The sequence below is a fragment of the Scyliorhinus torazame genome, chromosome 29 (genome assembly GCF_047496885.1).
Source record: "Scyliorhinus torazame isolate Kashiwa2021f chromosome 29, sScyTor2.1, whole genome shotgun sequence".
Taxonomy (NCBI): domain Eukaryota; kingdom Metazoa; phylum Chordata; class Chondrichthyes; order Carcharhiniformes; family Scyliorhinidae; genus Scyliorhinus; species Scyliorhinus torazame.
This window is the reverse complement of record NC_092735.1, coordinates 38997568-39016193: the sequence shown is the minus strand read 5'-3', so window position 1 is coordinate 39016193 and position 18626 is coordinate 38997568. Positions and strand designations below refer to the sequence as shown.

General features: G+C 46.1%; 1 protein-coding gene across 9 annotated transcripts in view; it reads left to right on the top strand.

Moving 5' to 3' along the window:
- The window catches only part of LOC140404086 (CCR4-NOT transcription complex subunit 3-like), a 155736-nt gene extending 142422 nt beyond the window's left edge, over nucleotides 1–13314 (top strand). For 7 of the 9 annotated variants that reach the window (XM_072492478.1, XM_072492477.1, XM_072492474.1 and 4 more), the window contains 3 exons: nucleotides 599–731; nucleotides 7640–7765; nucleotides 12880–13314. In XM_072492478.1, coding sequence (XP_072348579.1) covers nucleotides 599–731; nucleotides 7640–7765; nucleotides 12880–12999 — 379 coding nt within the window. In that variant the 3' untranslated portion in view covers nucleotides 13000–13314. The remainder of the gene's footprint in view (nucleotides 1–598; nucleotides 732–7639; nucleotides 7766–12879) is intronic. The other 2 variants (XM_072492476.1, XM_072492475.1) reach the window with 1 other exon arrangement.
- The last annotated feature ends 5312 nt before the right edge of the window (nucleotides 13315–18626 follow it).

The window sequence follows — 18626 nt, the reverse complement described above, 5'->3', positions numbered from 1 at the left end:
AAATTGGTCTCTGGTGCAGGCGTCTAAGGGATTCCCATTTTCAGAGACCTTGGTTAGCTGGGGTGAGGATGTGCTGCAATAGATGTGTCTGTGTAGGGTTGGTTGGGTTTGTTGTGGAATTTCAGTTGCTCTCGAGATTGATGGCGATGCTGATTTGGAAGTAATTCTCCCGAGTTTCCGTGGTGAAGTTATTTTGTTCATGTGCATGTTTAGGTATGAGTATGACGTAGGAAGAGAGTGTGATTCTGAGGTGGTGGAGAAATCTCGTGGTTTAGTTGGCTTTTGCCTGTACTGAACACTGAGGTTCCAGTTAGTATCTTCACGCTGCAATTGCTGGTCTTTGTGTATACCCACAACCAGAGCTGGGTACAGAAAGGCATGGTGTGTTTCACATTGTGAAACATTAATTAGATTTGGCCATGATCCCAGGATTCTGACAATGTCATGCTAAGTTAGATTATTAGGTTGATGATGTTATTCGAAATGCATTGATTTTTTTTTCCTGCCCAATACAATATTTTAAACAGTGGAAATGTAATAAATCAAGTCCAGAATTGCCACAGTAAAAGCATTGTAATTTTTCAATTTTTCCCCACAGACACTACCTCCCACGTAATCCATGTCCCACACCGCCTTATCACCATCAGGTCCCCCCAGTCCATTCAGATACACTCGAGTTCTACCAGCGATTGTCAACTGAAACCCTTTTCTTCATCTTTTACTACCTAGAGGTGGGTATTGGTCTGACTGTGTTGTAACAAGTGATCGAACAGCAATTGTTCAGGTTTTCCACCATGCAATAAGTCTGTGATTGGGTAAACAGTAATTGGGCCCATTGACTTGACTCAATGGAATTCCAGGCTAAGTTGACGAACCAGATCCCATTTACGGTGGCACGGTGTTTAGCACTGCTGCCTCACAGCATCAGGGTCCCGGGTTCGATTCTGGCCTCGGGTCACTGTCTGTGCGGAGTGTGCGCGTTCTCCCGTGTCTGCGTGGGTTTCCTCCGGGTGCTCCGGTTTCCTCCCACAGTCCAAAGTCCAACGATGTGCAGGTTAGGTGGATTGACCATGATAAATTGCCCCTTACTGTTCAAAAGGTTGGGTGGGGTTACAGGGATAGGGTGCTCTTTCAGAGGGTTGGTGCAGACTCGATGGGCCGAATGGCCTCCTGCGCTGCAGTGATTGTAAGTATTGGTAATTTCACATGTCCACAACTCATCCATCTCTTTTATATCCTCCAAAAGGGATGGGAGATTATTGCCAGAGCTTTTACACTGACCCTTTGGCCTCTTCCCTGGCCTAGGTCCTTAAATCTACCTGATTAAAGTCCATTTGTTTGGTCAGTCCAGGGCCATCCTGCCAGCACTCTCTACCCAGTCTGACACATGGAGATTGGGCATTTGTGGGGCTCAATGGACCCTGTAACCCATGAATCTCACAACGAGGACCCTCCTTTGAGATGCGAGATCAGGCGGCACGGTAGCACAGTGGTTAGCGCTGTTGCTTCACAGCGCCAGGGTCCCAGGTTCAATTCCCAGCTTGGGTCACTGTCTGTGCGGAGTCTGCATGTTCTCCCTGTTTCTGCGTGGGTTTCCTCCGGGTGCTCCGGCTTCCTCCCACAAGTCCCGACAAGGCGTGCTGTTAGGTGAATTGGACATTCTGAAATCTCCCTCCATGTACCCGAGCAGGCACCGGAATAGGGGTTTTTCACAGTAACTTCATTGCAGTGTTAGTGTAAGCCTACTTGTGGCAATAACGATAATTATTATAGAGGAATAAAGGTACGGCCTAGTCTCTGAGATTGAGAACTCTGATATTGAATCTGTGTCCCACGGCAGCACAATGGCACCGAGGTCCCAGGTTCGATCCCGGCTCTGGGTCACTGTCTGTGTGGAGTTTGCACATTCTCCCCGTGTTTGCGTGGGTTTCGCCCCCACAACCCAAAGATGTGCAGGGTAGGTGGATTGGCCACGCTAAATTGTCCCTTGATTGCAAAAAATGAATTGGGCACTCTAAATTTATTTTTAAAATAGAATCTGTATCCCATTGCCCTGCTCCCATGTGTTGCATTCCAGACATTGGCAAACTGCCAGGAGGAATTCCTCATCTCAATGCCTCAAGTGTTCTTTGTGGTCCTCCTAATTTAAACTGTGCGCTGTAAATTAGCAAAAGGTGCTAAAGGTTAATGTTTTTCAGCTGCAAACATCTGGTGTGCGTATGCTGAAGTCTTGGTGTTACATAGCCCCATGACTCCAGTGCAGTGAATTAGTGCACTTTGTTCTGCAGGTAAACACAAAGCTGTTTTGCACAAACGTACCAGTAACAGCAGGAAGCAGAGTTTTATGATGGTACCTTTTCATGCCTTTGTGATATTAGAGCATGATCCGTGGTACAAGGTCTCTGCACCAAAAGCTTGTGACGCTTGAGCTTGAATTGGAAGACTTTTAAAAGCTTGATTTTTAAAAACTTTCTCCAACCTTAATCCTGAAGACACTTTGTTGAGAATAATTATATCGGGTGTGACTGTCCTGTACACCACCCGCATAGAATCATAGAATCCCTACAATGCAGACGCAGGCCATTTGGCCCATCGAGTCTGCACCTGCCCTTGAATAGAAGGCCCTACTTAAGCCCACGCCTCCACCCTACCCCATCCCCGTGAACCAGTAACCCCACCTAACCTGTTGGACACTAAAGGGCAATTTAGTATGGCCAATCCACCAAACCTGCACATCTTTGGACTGTGGAAGGAAACCAGAGGAAAGCCACGCTGACACAGAGCATGCAAACTCCACACACAAGTCACCCGAGGCCCCTCCATGCCCTTTCACTCTCCTGATAATGCTTCAACTGCACCTGATAATGCTTACCCATCCAAATCTCGGGTTGAAAACCATCTCATCAGATGTTTTATAAAAATAAAAAATTGGGGCAGCACGGTGGCACAGTGGTTAGCACTGCTGCCTCACGGCACTGAGGACCCGGGTTCGAGTCCTGGGTCACTGTCCGTGTGGAGTTTGCACATTCTCCCCGTGTCTGCGTGGGTCTCACCTCCACAACCCAAAGATGTGCAGGGTAGGTGGATTGGCCACGCTAAATTGCCCCTTAATTGGAAAAAATAATTAGGTACTCTAAATTAATAAAAAATAAAAAAATAAAAATTGTATTGTCAGAAGGAGAGGGAAAAGTGCTGAGCACAGGGCTCCAGTGATAACTGTTAAAATCTGAAGAATTTAAATTTTTAAAAACCTAAACACAAGATAAAAGATACACACTTCAAAATAATCTTAACAAAATCACCCCCAAAATGCTTTGCCGAAGATAACACAAAACTATTTTTTGGGCAGCAGTCCTTATAGATTCTTGACCATGAAATACAGGAAATATTACATAAGACAGAGAAATTGCTTTTATTTTAAACAGAAGTCCAAGTACACTAATCGTGAAAGCATCTCTGCACTGATGTGGCTTTTCCAGGAGATTCAAAATCATTGGGCGGGATTCTCCGTCCCTCCGCGCCAGACCTGGGGTGCGGCGTGTTCCCATGATTCTCCGTCTCGCCAGCCAGCCAATGGGGTTTCCCATTGTGAGCAGCCCCATGCCGCCAGGAAATCCCCGGTCTGCCGGCCAAGCGCAGAATCCCGACAGCGGTGAATCCAGCCCATTGTTTCTCGGGGCAAATATTCTCCTGGCCCAACACGGAGTCGCTTTCTTCTGTTCAAAAGGCTTCCCAGCACATTCCAGAACACAGGAAATGGCTTTCACTGGAACCGACACGCGCACATGCACGCCCTACACCTGAAACCCTGTTTTCATAAACACCCTTTTCACCCCTTTCATCCTGGTCCTCTGTGTTGTCTTCAAATATCCGAGGTACCCAACTATTAAAAATCAATCATGTGCTATTTTACCTCCTTATTTCAGATCAATAACACTTAAAACACCTGCCCTATTTGCTCACTAATCTCCTGTAAAGCACAACTTTTTGTCACCTGTAAGACTCCTTTGAAATGCAGCAGCAACACATCCGTTTCAAAACTTATCCCCAAATGCAAACTCCAAATCTACTTTATTTACTGTTAGTTAAGACCCACCATAAGGATCTCATTACAAAATGCAAAAGGATAGCACTGTTAATCTTTCACCACTTAGGTTCCACAATCTGACTCCAGCAACCTCTCTGATTAACCCTGGACAGGTGCGCACAGCTTTACCCTTATATGCACAGAATATATACTAAACACAGAAATATAGAAAGATACACTTCTCAGCACTAAACACCAGAGCATTGACAAGCCATTCAACCTTGGAGGCACCACAGCTGAGTTCATTCCCCTGACTTAGCATTTGTACGCATTCACGTTCCGGTGGATAGTGAGGAGCTGCATTTCCCCCCCCCCCCCAGCCACTAATCCAGTGGCTGTGGCCAAGTGTGTCAGCCCCACTGCAAAGCCAAGAATCAGCCAAGTTAACCGGGATAGCACCTGGGCTATACCGCTCAAGTTGTTGCACTAATAATAATCTCTCTATTAGTATCACAAGTAGGCTTACTGCAATGAAGTTACTGTGAAAATCCCTTAGTCGCCACATTCCGGCGCCTGTTCGGGTACACTGAGGGAGAATTCCGAATGTCCAATTCACCTAACAGCACGCCTTTCAGGACTTGTGGGAGGAAACCCACGCAGATGCGACGCACATTTTAAAAAATATATTTGGAAGCTCCATATAAAGAGGAAGGAGATTATCCATTTTTAATATTTTTTCTGAAAAAAACTTTTAATTGTTGAAATGGAAATGTTGTTAAATGGTCGGTGTAGACTCGATAGGCCGGCTAGCCTCCTTCTGCATTGTTGGAAGTCAGTTTTATAGAATTTCTGTGTTCCAGGTTTGCGTCGCCAATTAGGAAAGATTTAATGAAAAGCAATTTTTCAGATGTTATCCAGAATTATTTTTGTTCTTGTAATGGATAAAGATGGGCTTCCTGATGACTGTGTACCTTACCGAGCATGAATGATCCAGGTTCAGCTGTTAAGACGGATGCTGATGTCTTGCAGTTGGTACTGTAGGTGTTGGGAGGGGCATTAGCTGGACTTCAGCTGGGGACTCTTTCGAATTCCACTGAGAATAGTCAGTAGAGGTTGTAGAGGTCAGCTGAAGACTATCTGCTAAAACGATGTCCTTTACTGGATAAATAATCTAAGGACAGTCAGCTGAGGTATGGAATTTTCATAGAATTTACAGTGAAGAAGGAGGCCATTCGGCCCATCAAGTCTGCACCGTCCCTTGGAAAGAGCACCCTACCCAAGCCCACACTTCCACCCTATCCCCGTATCTCAGTCACCCCACCACACCCCACCTTTTTGGACACTAAGGGCAATTTATCAAGGCCAATCCACCTAATCACATCTTTGGACTGTGGGAGGAAACCGGAGCACCCGGAGGAAACACATGCACACACGGGGAGAACGTGCAGACTCCGCACAGTCATCCAAGCCGGGAATCAAACCTGGGACCCTGGCGCTGTGAAGCAACTATGCTAACTACTGTGCTACCGTGCTGCCATTGTTTTAAAAAATATATATTTATTAAGTTTTTTTAACATAATTTTTCTCCCTTACAAACAATAACCCCCCCCCGTAACAAAATGATATATTTACACCGCTTTACTGGCCCTCACCCGTACGTGCCAGTTTCCCCAACCCTTCATGTTATCTCTTGCTCATCCACCCTCCCAGGCAGTCCCCCCCTCCCAGGACGTCCACCCCCCCTCCCCCCAAGGTTGCTGCTGCTGCTACCGACCTTCCTCTAACGCTCCGCGAGATAGTCTAGGAACGGTTGCCACCGCTTGTAGAACCCCTGCGCAGACCCTCTCAAGGCGAACTTAATCCTCTCCAACTTTATGAACCTAGCCATATCATTTATCCAGGCCTCCAGGCTGGGGGGCTTCGCCTACTTCCACCTTAGCAATATCCTTCGCCGGGCTACTAGGGACGCAGAGGCCAGAATGCCGGCCTCTTTCGCCTCCTGCACTCCCGGTTCGTCCACTACTCCAAATATTGCAAGCCCCCAGCTTGGCTTGACCCGGACTTTCACCACCTGAGATATTGCTCCCGCCACTCCTCTCCAGAACCCCTCCAGTGCCAGGCATGACCAAAACATATGGACATGGTTCGCCGGGCTCCCGGAGCACCTTCCACATCTGTCCTCTACCCCAAAGAACCTACTCAACCTCGCCCCCGGCAAGTGCGCTCTGTGGACCACCTTTAAACTGTATCAGGCTGAGCCTGGCACACGAGGAGGAGGAATTAACCCTACCTAGGGCATCAGCCCACAGACCTTCCTCGATCTCCTCCCCCAGCTCCTCCTCCCATTTACCCTTCAACTCTTCTACCAGCGCTTCCCCCTCTTCTTTCAACTCCTGGTGTATTTCCGACACCTTGCCCTCCCCGACCCATACACCTGAGATCACCCTATCTTGAACTTATTGTGCCGGGAGCAACGGGAATTCACCTGTCGCCTCTCAAAAGCCCTCACCTGCATATATCTAAAGGTATTTCCCGGGGGTAACTCAAACTTCTCCTCCAGTGCCCCTAGGCTCGCAAACGTCCCGTCGATGAACAGGCCCCCATTCTTCCAATCCCCGCCCGATGCCAGCTCTGGAACCCCCCGTCCATCTTCCCCGGGACAAACCGGTGGTTACCCCTGATCGGGAACCACACCGATGCTCCCATTGCCGTCTCCACTGGCCCCAGATCCTTAGCGTTGCCGCCACCACCGGGCTCGTGGTATATTTTGTCGGCGAGAGCGGCAGCGGTGCCGTCACCAACGCCCCCAGGCTCGTTCCTTTACAGGACGCCGTCTCCATCCTCTTCCATGCCGTCCCCTCTTCCTCCATAACCCACTTGCAGATCATCGCCACATTTGCTGCCCAGTAGTAGCTCCCCAGGTTTGGCAGCGCCAACCCTCCTCGGTCCCTACTGCGTTCCAGGAACACTCTCCTGACTCTCGGGGTCTTATTCGCCCACACAAACCCCATAATACTCCTGCCTACTCTCTTTAAAAAAAGGCCTTAGTGATCACGATGGGAAGGCACTGAAACACAAACAGAAACCTCGGAAGGACCACCATTTTGACCGACTGCACTCTACCCGCCAGCGAGAGCGGTAACATGTCCCATCTTTTGAAATCCTCCTCCATTTGCTCGTTTGCTGCCATTGTTGCCCAGACGGAATCGGTACCTATAAGAGGGGAGGCAGGAAATGGGAAAATTGTTTTAAAATGTTTCAAAAGGTAGACCCGGGGAGCTAACAACTAGAGAAGCTGGCAATGTTCCCTTAGGAGCATTAAAGGGAGACTTAATAGACATGTTTAAAATGACGATGATGCATTTGAGGTGGGGAGAAACTATTTCCAGTGATAGGTGGCGATGAAGCCCCAAGGGGCACAGGTGTCCAAGTGCAGGGGGCCCAGGTGCAGGGGGTAAAACCAGAAAATTGCAGGGCTGCGTGGAGTGAGGGGCAAGTGGGACGATTGGATTAGTAGCACGGCAATGAAGGGCTGAATGGCCTCCTGTGCTGCACCATTTTATGAACTGATGCAACCCTGTTTTCAGCCACCTTTTCATTTCTTTTACCTAGGGGACCAAGTCCCAGTATTTAGCTGCTAAAGCTTTGAAGAAACAATCCTGGAGATTCCACACCAAATACATGATGTGGTTTCAGAGACATGAAGAGCCAAAAACCATCACCGATGAATATGAACAGGTATGGATCTGCCCTGGGTTCTTTCCTAAAAGCAGCCAATGATCCTTTCTGTGGGGTTGGGGGGAGGAGGAGGGGGAGAAGAGTCTCAGGGAAAAGACTGAAGTGTTTCAAATCATTTGGTCTCAAAACAAATCTTTGAAAGGAAATGGCTGGTTTCTCTCTGAAAATTGTACTTTTAATGATCCCGAATATTTCACCTTTTGCTCATTGACTTGTATGGGGAGGTTCGAGTAGCTGCGGTTATTCACCTTGCAGCAAAGAAGGTTATGGGGAGATGGAATAGATGGGTTCAAAATCGAGCAATTTGGATGGGTCACTGAGGAAGTTTATATTTCTACAATCCGAATGGGCAGTAACCAGAGGGCGCGGATCTCCGCCAATAGAACCGGGCGGAGAGGTGAGGGAAATTCACATTCGAGCAGTGAGTTGCCATGATCTGGAATATATGGCCATGATAAGTTGTTGGAAGCAGATTAAAGGGCTACGTTTGACAAAGGGAATTGGATAAATACGAGAAGTTGAAACATTTACAGAGCTTTGGGAAAAGAGCTGGTCAGTGGGTCTTATCCTGATGGATCAGACACTGAGGGGGATAATGGGCTGAATGCCCAGCTCCTGTGCTGAACCATCATATGATTCTACTCGGGGCTTACACTTCTGTGCTATTTCCCTTACTGGTGTTGGTCCTTGTGAAACCTTCAGTCGGAGGACTGGCGCCTCATAGCAAGAATTTACTAAGTAAGGTCAGCACGGTGGCACAGTGGTTAGCACTGGTTTAGCTCACAGGGCTAAATCGCTGGCTTTTAAAGCAGACCAAGGCAGGCCAGCAGCACGGTTCAATTCCCGCACCAGTCTCCCCGAACAGGCGCTGGAATGTGGCGACTAGGGGCTTTTCACAGTAACTTCATTGAAGCCTACTTGTGACAATAAGCGATTTTCATTTCATTTCATGGCGCCGAGGACCCAGGTTCGATCCCGTCTCTGGGTCACTGTCTGTGTGGAGTTTGCACATTCTCCCTGTGTCTGCGTGGGTCTCACTCCCACAGCCCAAAAGACGTGCAGGATAGGTGGATTGACTGCACTAAATTGCCCCTTAATGAGAAAAAAAAATAATTGTGTCCTCTAAATTTATAATGAAAAAAAAAAAAGAATTTACAAAGAGTTTGAGGGTAGGATCTTTGTGTAGTCAGTCAATCTGACCAACAAAGACAAATTGTGTGCCTTTGGGGCTATAACAGGAATGTGGTTCAGCTGTGACAGCTTGCTGTGCTTTCTCTTCAACTTCTTTCCCCCCATCTGAACGTCATAATCACATTTTGAATTTCTCATTACCATAAAGCCTTTGAGCGTAATATGATTTGGTATTGAGCTCTCCGTTCCAGTCCTCCGCCTGCATCTCTCCTGTTCCCACTTTACAGAGACTTCTTTTTAGATTCATCGGGCTGAAGTTAACATTTTCACAGTATAATGAGAGGCTGCCAGCCCTTAACATTGTGGGTTAATTATGCAAAGAATGTGTTAAACCACCGACCAAGTGGCGGGGGTGGGGGCTTCTGTGGTTCTATCGTGGGTGAGGTGAAATGATAGTGTTGGGTTTACATAAGAACTAGGAGCAGGAGTCGGCCATCTGGCCCTTCGAGCCTGCTCCGCCATTCAATGAGATCATGGCTGATCTTTTGTGGACTCAGCTCCACTTTCCGGCCTGAACACCATAACCCTTAATCCCTTTATTCTTCAAAAAACTATCTATCTTTATCTTAAAAACATTTAATGAAGGAGCCTCTACTGCTTCACTGGGCAAGGAATTCCATAGATTCACAACCCTTTGGGTGAAGAAGTTCCTCCTAACCTCAGTCCTAAATCTACTTCCCCTTATTTTGAGACTATGACCCCTAGTTCTGCTTTCACCTGCCAGTGGAAACAACCTGCCCGCATCTATTCTATCTATTCCCTTCATAATCTTATGTTTCTATAAGATCCCCCCTCATCCTTCTAAATTCCAATGAGTACAGTCCCAGTCTACTCAACCTCTCCTCGTAATCCAACCCCTTCAGCTCTGGGATTAACCTAGTGAATCTCCACTGCATACACTCCAGTGCCAGTACGTCCTTTCTCAAGTAAGGAGACCAAAACTGAACACAATACTCCAGGTGTGGCCTCACTAACACCTTATACAATTGCAGCATAACCTCCCTAGTCTTAAACTCCATCCCTCTAGCAATGAAGGACAAAATTCCATTCGCCTTCTTAATCACCTGTTGCACCTGTAAACCAACTTTTTGCGACTCATACACTAGCACACCCAGGTCTCTCTGCACAGCAGCATGTTTTAATATTTTATCATTTAAATAATCCCTTTTGCTGTTATTCCTACCAAAAATGGATAACCTCACATTTGTCAACGTTGTATTCCATCTGCCAGACCCTAGCCCATTCACTTAGCCTATCCAAATCCCTCTGCAGACTTCCGGTATCCTCTGCACTTTTTGCTTTACCACTCATCTTCGTGTCGTCTGCAAACTTGGACACATTGCCGTTGGTCCCCAACTCCAAATCATATATGTAAATTGTGAACAATTGTGGGCCCAACACTGATCCCTGAGGGACACCACTAGCTACTGATTGCCAACCAGAGAAACACCCATTAATCCACACTCTTTGCTTTCTATTAATTAACCAATCCTCTATCCATGCTACCATTTTCTCCTTAATGCCATGCATCTTTATCTTATGCAGCAACCTTTTGTGTGGCACCTTGTCAAAGGCTTGCTGGAAATCCAGATATACCACATCCATTGGCTCCCCGTTATCTACCGCACTGGTAATGTCCTCACAAAATTCCACTAAATTAGTTGGGCATGACCTGCCCTTTATGAACCCATGCTGCGTCTGCCCAATGGGACAATCTCCATCCAGATGCCTCGCTATTTCTTCCTTGATAGATTCCAGCATCTTCCCTAGTACCGAAGTTAAGCTCACTGGCCTATAATTACCCGCTTTCTGCCTACCTCCTTTTTAAAACCATGGTGTCACGTTTGCTAATTTCCAATCCGCCGGGACCACCCCAGAGTCTAGTGAATTTTGGTAAATTATCACTAGTGCATTTGCAATTTCCCTAGCCATCTCTTTTAGCACTCTGGGATGCATTCCATCAGGGCCAGGCAACTTGTCTACCTTTAGCCCCATTAGCTTGCCCATCACTACCTCCTTAGTGATAACAATCCTCTCCAGGTTCTCACCTGTCATAGCCTCATTTCTATCAGTCACTGGCATGTTATTTGTGTCTTCCACTGTGAAGACCGACCCAAAAAACCTGTCCAGTTCCTCAGCCATTTCCTCATCTCCCATTATTAAATCTCCCTTCTCATCCTCTAAAGGACCAATATTTACCTTAGCGACTCTTTTTTGTTTTATATATTTGTAGAAACTTTTACTTTCTGTTTTTATATTCTGAGCAAGTTTACTCTCATCTATCTTACTCTTTATAGCTTTTTTAGTAGCTTTCTGTTGCCCCCTGAAGATTTCCCAGTCCTCTAGTCTCCCACTAATCTTTGCCACTTTGTGTGCTTTTTCCTTCAATTTGATGCTCTGCCTTATTTCCTTAGATATCCATGGTCGATTTTCCCTCCTTCTACCGTCCTTCCTTTTTGTTGGTATAAACCTTTGCTGAGCACTGTGAAAAATTGCTTGGAAGGTTCCCCACTGTTCCTCAACTGTTTCACCATAAAGTCTTTGATCCCAGTCTACCTTAGCTAGTTCTTCTCTCATCCCATTGTAATCTCCTTTGTTTAAGCACAAAACACTAGTGCTTGATTTTACCCCCTCACCCTCCATCTGTATTTTAAATTCCACCATAGTGTGATCGCTCCTTCCAAGAGGATCCCTAACTATGAGATTGTGAATCAATCCTGTCTCATTACACAGGACAAGATCTAGGACCGCTTGTTCCCTCGTAGGTTCCATTACATACTGTGCTAGGAAACTATCGCGGATACATTCTATAAACTCCTCCTCAAGGCTGCCTTGACCGACCTGGTTAAACCAATCGACATGTAGATTAAAATCCCCCATGCTAACTGCTGTACCATTTCTACATGCATCCGTTATTTCTTTGTTTATTGCCTGCCTCACCACAATGTTGCTATTTGGTGGCCTATAGACTACTCCTATCAGTGACTTTTTTGCCTTACTATTCCTGATTTCCACCCAAATGGATTCAACCTTATCCTCCATAGCACGGATGTCATCCCTTACTATTGCCCGGATGTTATCCTTAAATAACAGAGTTACACCACCTCTCTTACCATCCACTCTGTCCTTGCGAATAGTTTGATACCCTCGGATATTTAACTCCCAGTCGTGACCATCCTTTAACCATGTTTCAGTAATGGCCACTAAATCATAGTCATTCACAATGATTTGCGCCATCAACTCATTTACCTTATTCCGAATACTACGAGCGTTCAGGTAAAGTACACTTGTGTTGGCTTTTTTACCTCCGTTTTGAATCTTAACACCTCGATCAGTAACCTCTCCTAAGTTATATCTCCTCTTAACCTTTCTCCTAATTTTCCTTGTCGTCGAACCCACATCTTCATGTAACAACCTGCCGCGTCGCTTACCATTAATGTTTTCACTTCCCGTTTTATTCCTTTTAGTATTCCTGGTCCTATTCACTGAGCTCCCCTCAGTCACTGTACCTTGTACTGTCGCCGGTTTGTTTCCAATGACCTCAATGAAATGGGCACTTGCTTGAATGCCGTTCCCTGATGTTGCCACAGTCCCAGATGACCCCAGGCTGCTTTCCTGTGGGGGAGGAGAGCTGACTGGTGGTGATTTAACCTCAGGATCACCACACCTCAGGCCTTCATTAAAACATCAGCCGGTCGGGGACTTGAACCCGCACTGCTGGCCTTGCTCTGCATCACAAACCAGTCATCCAGCCAACTGAGCTAAACCCCCCCCCCGGACACCCAACCTCTCACAACATTGATGGGAGAGAGGCAACCTCTTCACTCATTGGAGACCATGAATTAGATTTTGAAACAAACTAAGATATATCTGAAACTGCTTTCTCTGTAAACTTCCCTGTACAGATGTTTACATCTTACTAGGCTTTTTTTCTGACCCAACAGGGAACATACATTTACTTTGACTATGAGAAATGGGGCCAGAGAAAGAAAGAAGGCTTCACGTTTGAGTACAGATACTTGGAGGACAGGGACCTGCAGTAACCAGGACGTGTACATCCTGTGTGAGAGTGGAGTTCTCTTTCCCCGTGCTGCTGATTGACCTTCAGTAACCCAGTGTTGGGCTCACCAGTCTGAACACACAATTGTTCTTGGAAGAGAGCTTTCATTTAGAGACCTTGTACAATTTTGAGGAAAAAAAAGAAAGGCGAAAGAAATCAAAAATGTTGTACATCATGTATTTTGTTCTAACCTGTGCATAAGATATTGTATTGGAAAATACTTTGTCAGGAATCTGTACAGTTCTGCGTTTAAAAAGCAGTTAGTGCTTGTATGAAAAAATAAAACATTTTTCATGTATGTTTGTGGATGTTTATTCCGTGCCTGGGTTGGGGCTTTTTTTTAAATTAACTGTTCAGGTTGTCCACTTTTTAGACTCTTGAAATAAAACTTTGTATTTGCAGTATGCCATTTAAACCTGTTTACAAGCATCTGACAAGACCGTTGTTGGTGCTTCTGTCTGTCTAATGCCCCAATAGTATATTGTTCTTTTTTCTCATCTCAACACATCTGCTGTCTGCTTCTCCATGGCTGCAGTACTGCAATTAAACTCCCTCCTGTTTGCAGCCTTGCCTCCACCTCATTCCCAAGTCTCCTGTCTCGATACTGTTGGGCTTTCTCTCATCCATGTGCTGGCAGTGAAGCTTGCATTCAAATTGGGAGTCATGAGGGTGGCACGGTGGCGCAGTGGGTTAGCACTACTGCCTCACGGCGCTGAGGACCCGGGTTCGATCCCGGTTCTGGGTCACTGGCCGTGTGGAGTTTGCACGTTCTCCCTGTGTTTGTGTGAGTTTTGCCCCCACAACATAAAGATGTGCAGGGTAGGTGGATTGGACACGCTAAATTGCTCCTTAATTGGAAAAAATGAATTGGGTACTCTAAAATTAACTTTAAAAAAAATAATAATTAGGAGTCATGAAGACAGCGATATAAATAGCCCCCCCCCCCCAAACGCGGAATGGAGACGATAACTATCTGCAGGGTCTCCATTGACCTTGGAGAGTTGGTGTTGAGCATATTCAAGATAGAGATTGTTACGTTTTTGGATATTAAGGGATTTGAGGAGGAATAGTGTGCAAAGGTAGATCAGCAGCAATGATCTAATTGAACATTGTAGGAAGCTTTCAAACCTGCACGTCTCCTCTCCGATCCTTTGTTTAATTCTTATATAGAAACCATTCAACTAGAAATTAGCCAGAGGGAGGAGCGGCACTGTGGCGCCGTGGTTAGCACTGCTGCCTCACGGCACTGGGGACCTGGGTTCGATCCTGGCCTGGGGTCACTGTCCGTGTGGAGTTTGCACATTCTCTCCGTGTCTGCGTGGGTCTGACCCTCACAACCCAAAGATGTGCAGGGTAGGTGGATTGGCCACGCTAAATTGCCCCTTAATTGGGGGGGAAAAAAGAGGGCACTCTATAAATTAAATAATAAATTGGGTGGAAAAAAATGAATTGGGTACTCTAAATTTATAAAAAAAGATATTGGCCAGAGGGAGATTCAAATGTGGCCACTGCATTTAGATCCCCATAGGCACAAGTTTGACCTTTGCATCTGTGTTTTCGATCCCGGTAATGCATTGCATCTGCTAAAATGTTTTGATACTTTTGGATCCATAAAACACTACACCTAAAAGGTTTAGGTTTCATACTCTATTCAAATTAAGCAAATGGTATTTTCCTGACTCGTTTTATCGAAGCCCTTGGTAATTTAAACACCTTGATTGAATCTCTGACTTTGCCATTTCTCTGCTCCAATGTCGTGTCTTTCTCTCTCCATGGCCATTGTGTCATCCTGGTGAACCTATTTGCTTTATAACTTCATTGTCCTATCCAAAGCTGCACACAACTTGTAACTATCTGCTGATTGAGTGCGACCAATCTTGTATTTTGTATAAATATATATTTTTATTCTTGTGTTTCCCTATTTATTAAACCCAAAATGCTGTTGGTCTTGTTATACTGTATTTACCTGTCTGCCCATGCCACTGAATCGCCGCTGATGTGCAAGCCTCCTCCGCAAACTCTCTACCTTTATTGTGTTGTTAGCAAATGTTGGGACTGTGCTTCCTGAGCCTGAATCATCTATGTACACACGGCAGAAGTTTAGACTCGAGAGCCCGTCACTTAAGTCAGTGGTTCTCAAACGTTTTTACGTCCTGACACACCTTTAATTATAAAATATTTATAGGCTCACCTAGTTTCTCCATCTGAAAGGCCCTCTCGCTAAAGCCTTCCATCTCTTTAAAAATGTAATAGGTTTCATTAGTTTACAATGAGAACCTGATCATTGCCAAATTCAATATTGGAGCCTCTCTCCCCTCTATTGGTGTCTTCTTCCGTTTGGTTTTACGTCTCCCTGTCTTCTCCTGTTTCTTTTCCAACCTCTCCCTGCCTCCGTCGCGTCTCCCAGGTTTTTGCACCCTTTTTGTGTTTTTGCGCAAGAGCACGGGGCCTTTGCCGTCAACTCTGCGGTCGCCATCTCCAATTCCCAAAGAACCCAGGATCACCTGTGCATGTCAGCCAGGGAAGGGCTGCCTGTGCACAGTTTGGAATATTTTATGTTGGGAACGGTGCATGCGCTGGCAACACGTGCGCAGTTCGGATTTTATACATCGGTTACTTTTTAAAAATAAATTTAGAGTACCCAATTCTTTTTTTTTTTTCAATTAAGGGGCAATTTAGCAAATCCACCTACCCTGCACATCTTTGGGTTGTGGGGGTGAGACCCACGCAAACACTGGGAGAATGTGCAAACTCCACACAGACAGTGACCCGGGGCCGGGATCGAACCCGGGTCCTCGGCACCGTGAGGCAGCACCTTGCCGTCCATTTTTATACATCAGGTTCCGAATCCGAACTGCACGTGTATGGCCCCTTCCCAGCTGGCGCATGCGGAGTAGGCCCGAGGTTCACCGGGACTTGGAGATGTCGACCGCGGAGCTGAAAACGAAGATTGGATGTACTTTGTTTACTTTAACGTTTTTGTGGCACACTTGTGGAGCCTTCCTGGTGCACCAGTGTGCCGCGTGTGCACTGGCTGGGGACCTGACTTGTCTTCCAACCTTGGCAGCAACCATTTGCCTAAGTCTTGTCTGACTCTCTCTGTCTAAGAAGTAACTGGAATAAATAGATTGGGATTAATGGGATGTCAGTCAAACCTCCATCCACGCACCCAGAATCACTTCATTGTGGACTCAGCCACCATCAATATTAAATGTGCTGCTTCCTTTGAAACTTGCATACTGTTAATGTTTATTACTCTGTCCCCCTGATGCATATTGATCTATCCCTATGGAGGTATGATTGGAAGTGTTCTTCACACATCCTCAGCTTGGGTTAAGCATTCCCATTGCTTGCGAATCTGTAACAACGATTTTTCCGTTTGTCAATCAACAGGATAACAAGGTAACACTTTTTAACTCGAATATAAAAGCAAAGTGCTGCAAATCTGAAATAGAAACCGAAAATGCTGAAATACTCAGCAGGTTGACGCAAGTCTATCGACCTGCAGCGTTTGCTCTGTCTCTCTCCACAGACGCTGGTGTTTCCAGCATTTGTGACACTTATTTCCCATTTCACCTGGTAACCGATCAGAAAAAAGCCTGGTGAGATTAACAAGTTGTGGAGTAGGTGAAACTATCTGGAGTTCTACCATTTATTTTAGTGCCTGCTGAAGGAGGAAGGGTTGCAGTTTTTTTGGTGTGTGCAATCCTTCAGCCAAAGTGTCTCTGAACAAGAACAACCACAATGATTTGTTTTGACTGTCCGGGTTCCCCACATCTCAATGCAGGAAGGACAGTTAAAAGGAACTCTTGATTCAGACTGGAAGGTGACTGAGGTTTTGCTCTGATTAAATTGAGATTGACGATAGTCGGTGTTTCTTCACAGCACCACTCCTAGTGCAAACCACCCACTGACTCTGATTCACTAGACGATTCAAGGGGTTGGGGAATGTATGTGCTTTCTGCCTGGCTACACAGTTAATAAGTGGCAATTGGCTGTATGTGGGTCGCTGGGTGTTTGTACAGCACGGCAGGGGCTGGAGGAGAGCGTGGTCTGTTATAGAACTGGTGAGAAATTAACTGCAAGAATTATTTGTTTGTATGTCATTTTGTCTCTTACTTTACCAGACGTTGTCCTGGTTAGTGACACTCTGAATTCTCAATTCCCGGACCTGATGGCTATGAAAGAATAAATTCTGGTTCCGTTCAGCCAAATCCGATTTGGAAAATACGGAGATCAAGGTGCGTGCTGTCAAAAGCCAATTTATAAACCCCGCTTTGTGACCAGATCACGGGACCTTAGTCTGACCAGGGTGAATTTGGGCTAATAATGTGAACATGCCGATACTGTCTGTGGTAAAGGTGTTCTGTGAATTTTCATTTTAGGTAATGCTGTGGGTAAGTGGAACAGTTGTGATCACACTTGGCTAAAACTGGCACAGAGCTTCATAATCTTCCTGAGAGCAAGGCAGAAGATTGTGAACAAGGGACCCCCATGGAGCAAAACCTCAGGTATGAGCATCGTGAGAGTCTGAAATAGGTTTCAGTTAGCTTTTCCCCACGCCCCCCCTATTTCGTGGTACCTTAACTGGAAGTTGAAGAAATAATAGCCAAATACTTTAAACCCATTCTAATGTTTGAAATTTAAGATTAGAAATACCAGACATCTATCTATGTATCCTTTCAATGTATTATAGTATAACTGCACAAAGGAAAATACAGCAGAGGAACAGGCCCTTCAGCCCTCCCAAGCCTGCGCCGACCATGCTACCCGTCTAAACCAAAATCTTCCACACTTCCGGGGTCCGTGTCCCTCTATTCCCATCCTATTCATGTATTTGTCAGCAGGAACTATTTTAATGTACACGGTAGCACAGTGGTTATCACTGTTGCTTCACAGCTCCAGGGACCCGGGTTCGATTCCCGGCTTGGGTCACTGCCTGCAGAGTCTGCACGTTCTCCCCGTGTCTGCGTGGGTTTCCTCCGTTGCTCCGGTTTCCTCCCACAAATCCCGAAAGACGTGCTGTTAGGTAAATTGGACATTCTGAATTCTCCCTCTGTGTACCCGAACAGGCGCCGGAGTGTGGCAACTAGGGGCTTTTCACAGTAACTTCATTGCAGTGTTAATGTAAGCCTACTCGTGACGGTAATAAAGATTATTATAATATGGTACCTTTAATGTAATAAGTCACAGGAGTGCAAGCAGACACAATTTGATATTGAGCCACGTTAGATGCAAGGTTAGGTGACCATGGGTTCAGACTTAGAGGAGGAGGAAACGGCCGAGGGAGGAAATTTCAGGCTGCGGCTTCTGACGGTCCGGCTGCCAATGTTGGAAATCAGAAATCCGCAAGAGGCGTAAATCAAAGGAGCGCAGAGATCTGGGAAGGTTGTGGGTAGGGGGGGGGGGGGGGGGGGAGAGAGGAGGTTACAGAGGCAGGGAGGGGCAAGATTATGGAGGGATTTGAAAATGAGGGTGAAGGATTTGAAAAATGAATGGGATTTGATGTCAGGTGCGAGTTGAGATGGGCAGCGAGAAAGTTTCTGGAGGCTGCTGGAGAGAGTAGGAATAGTCAAATCTAGGGCAGCACGGTGGTACAGTGCTTAGCAT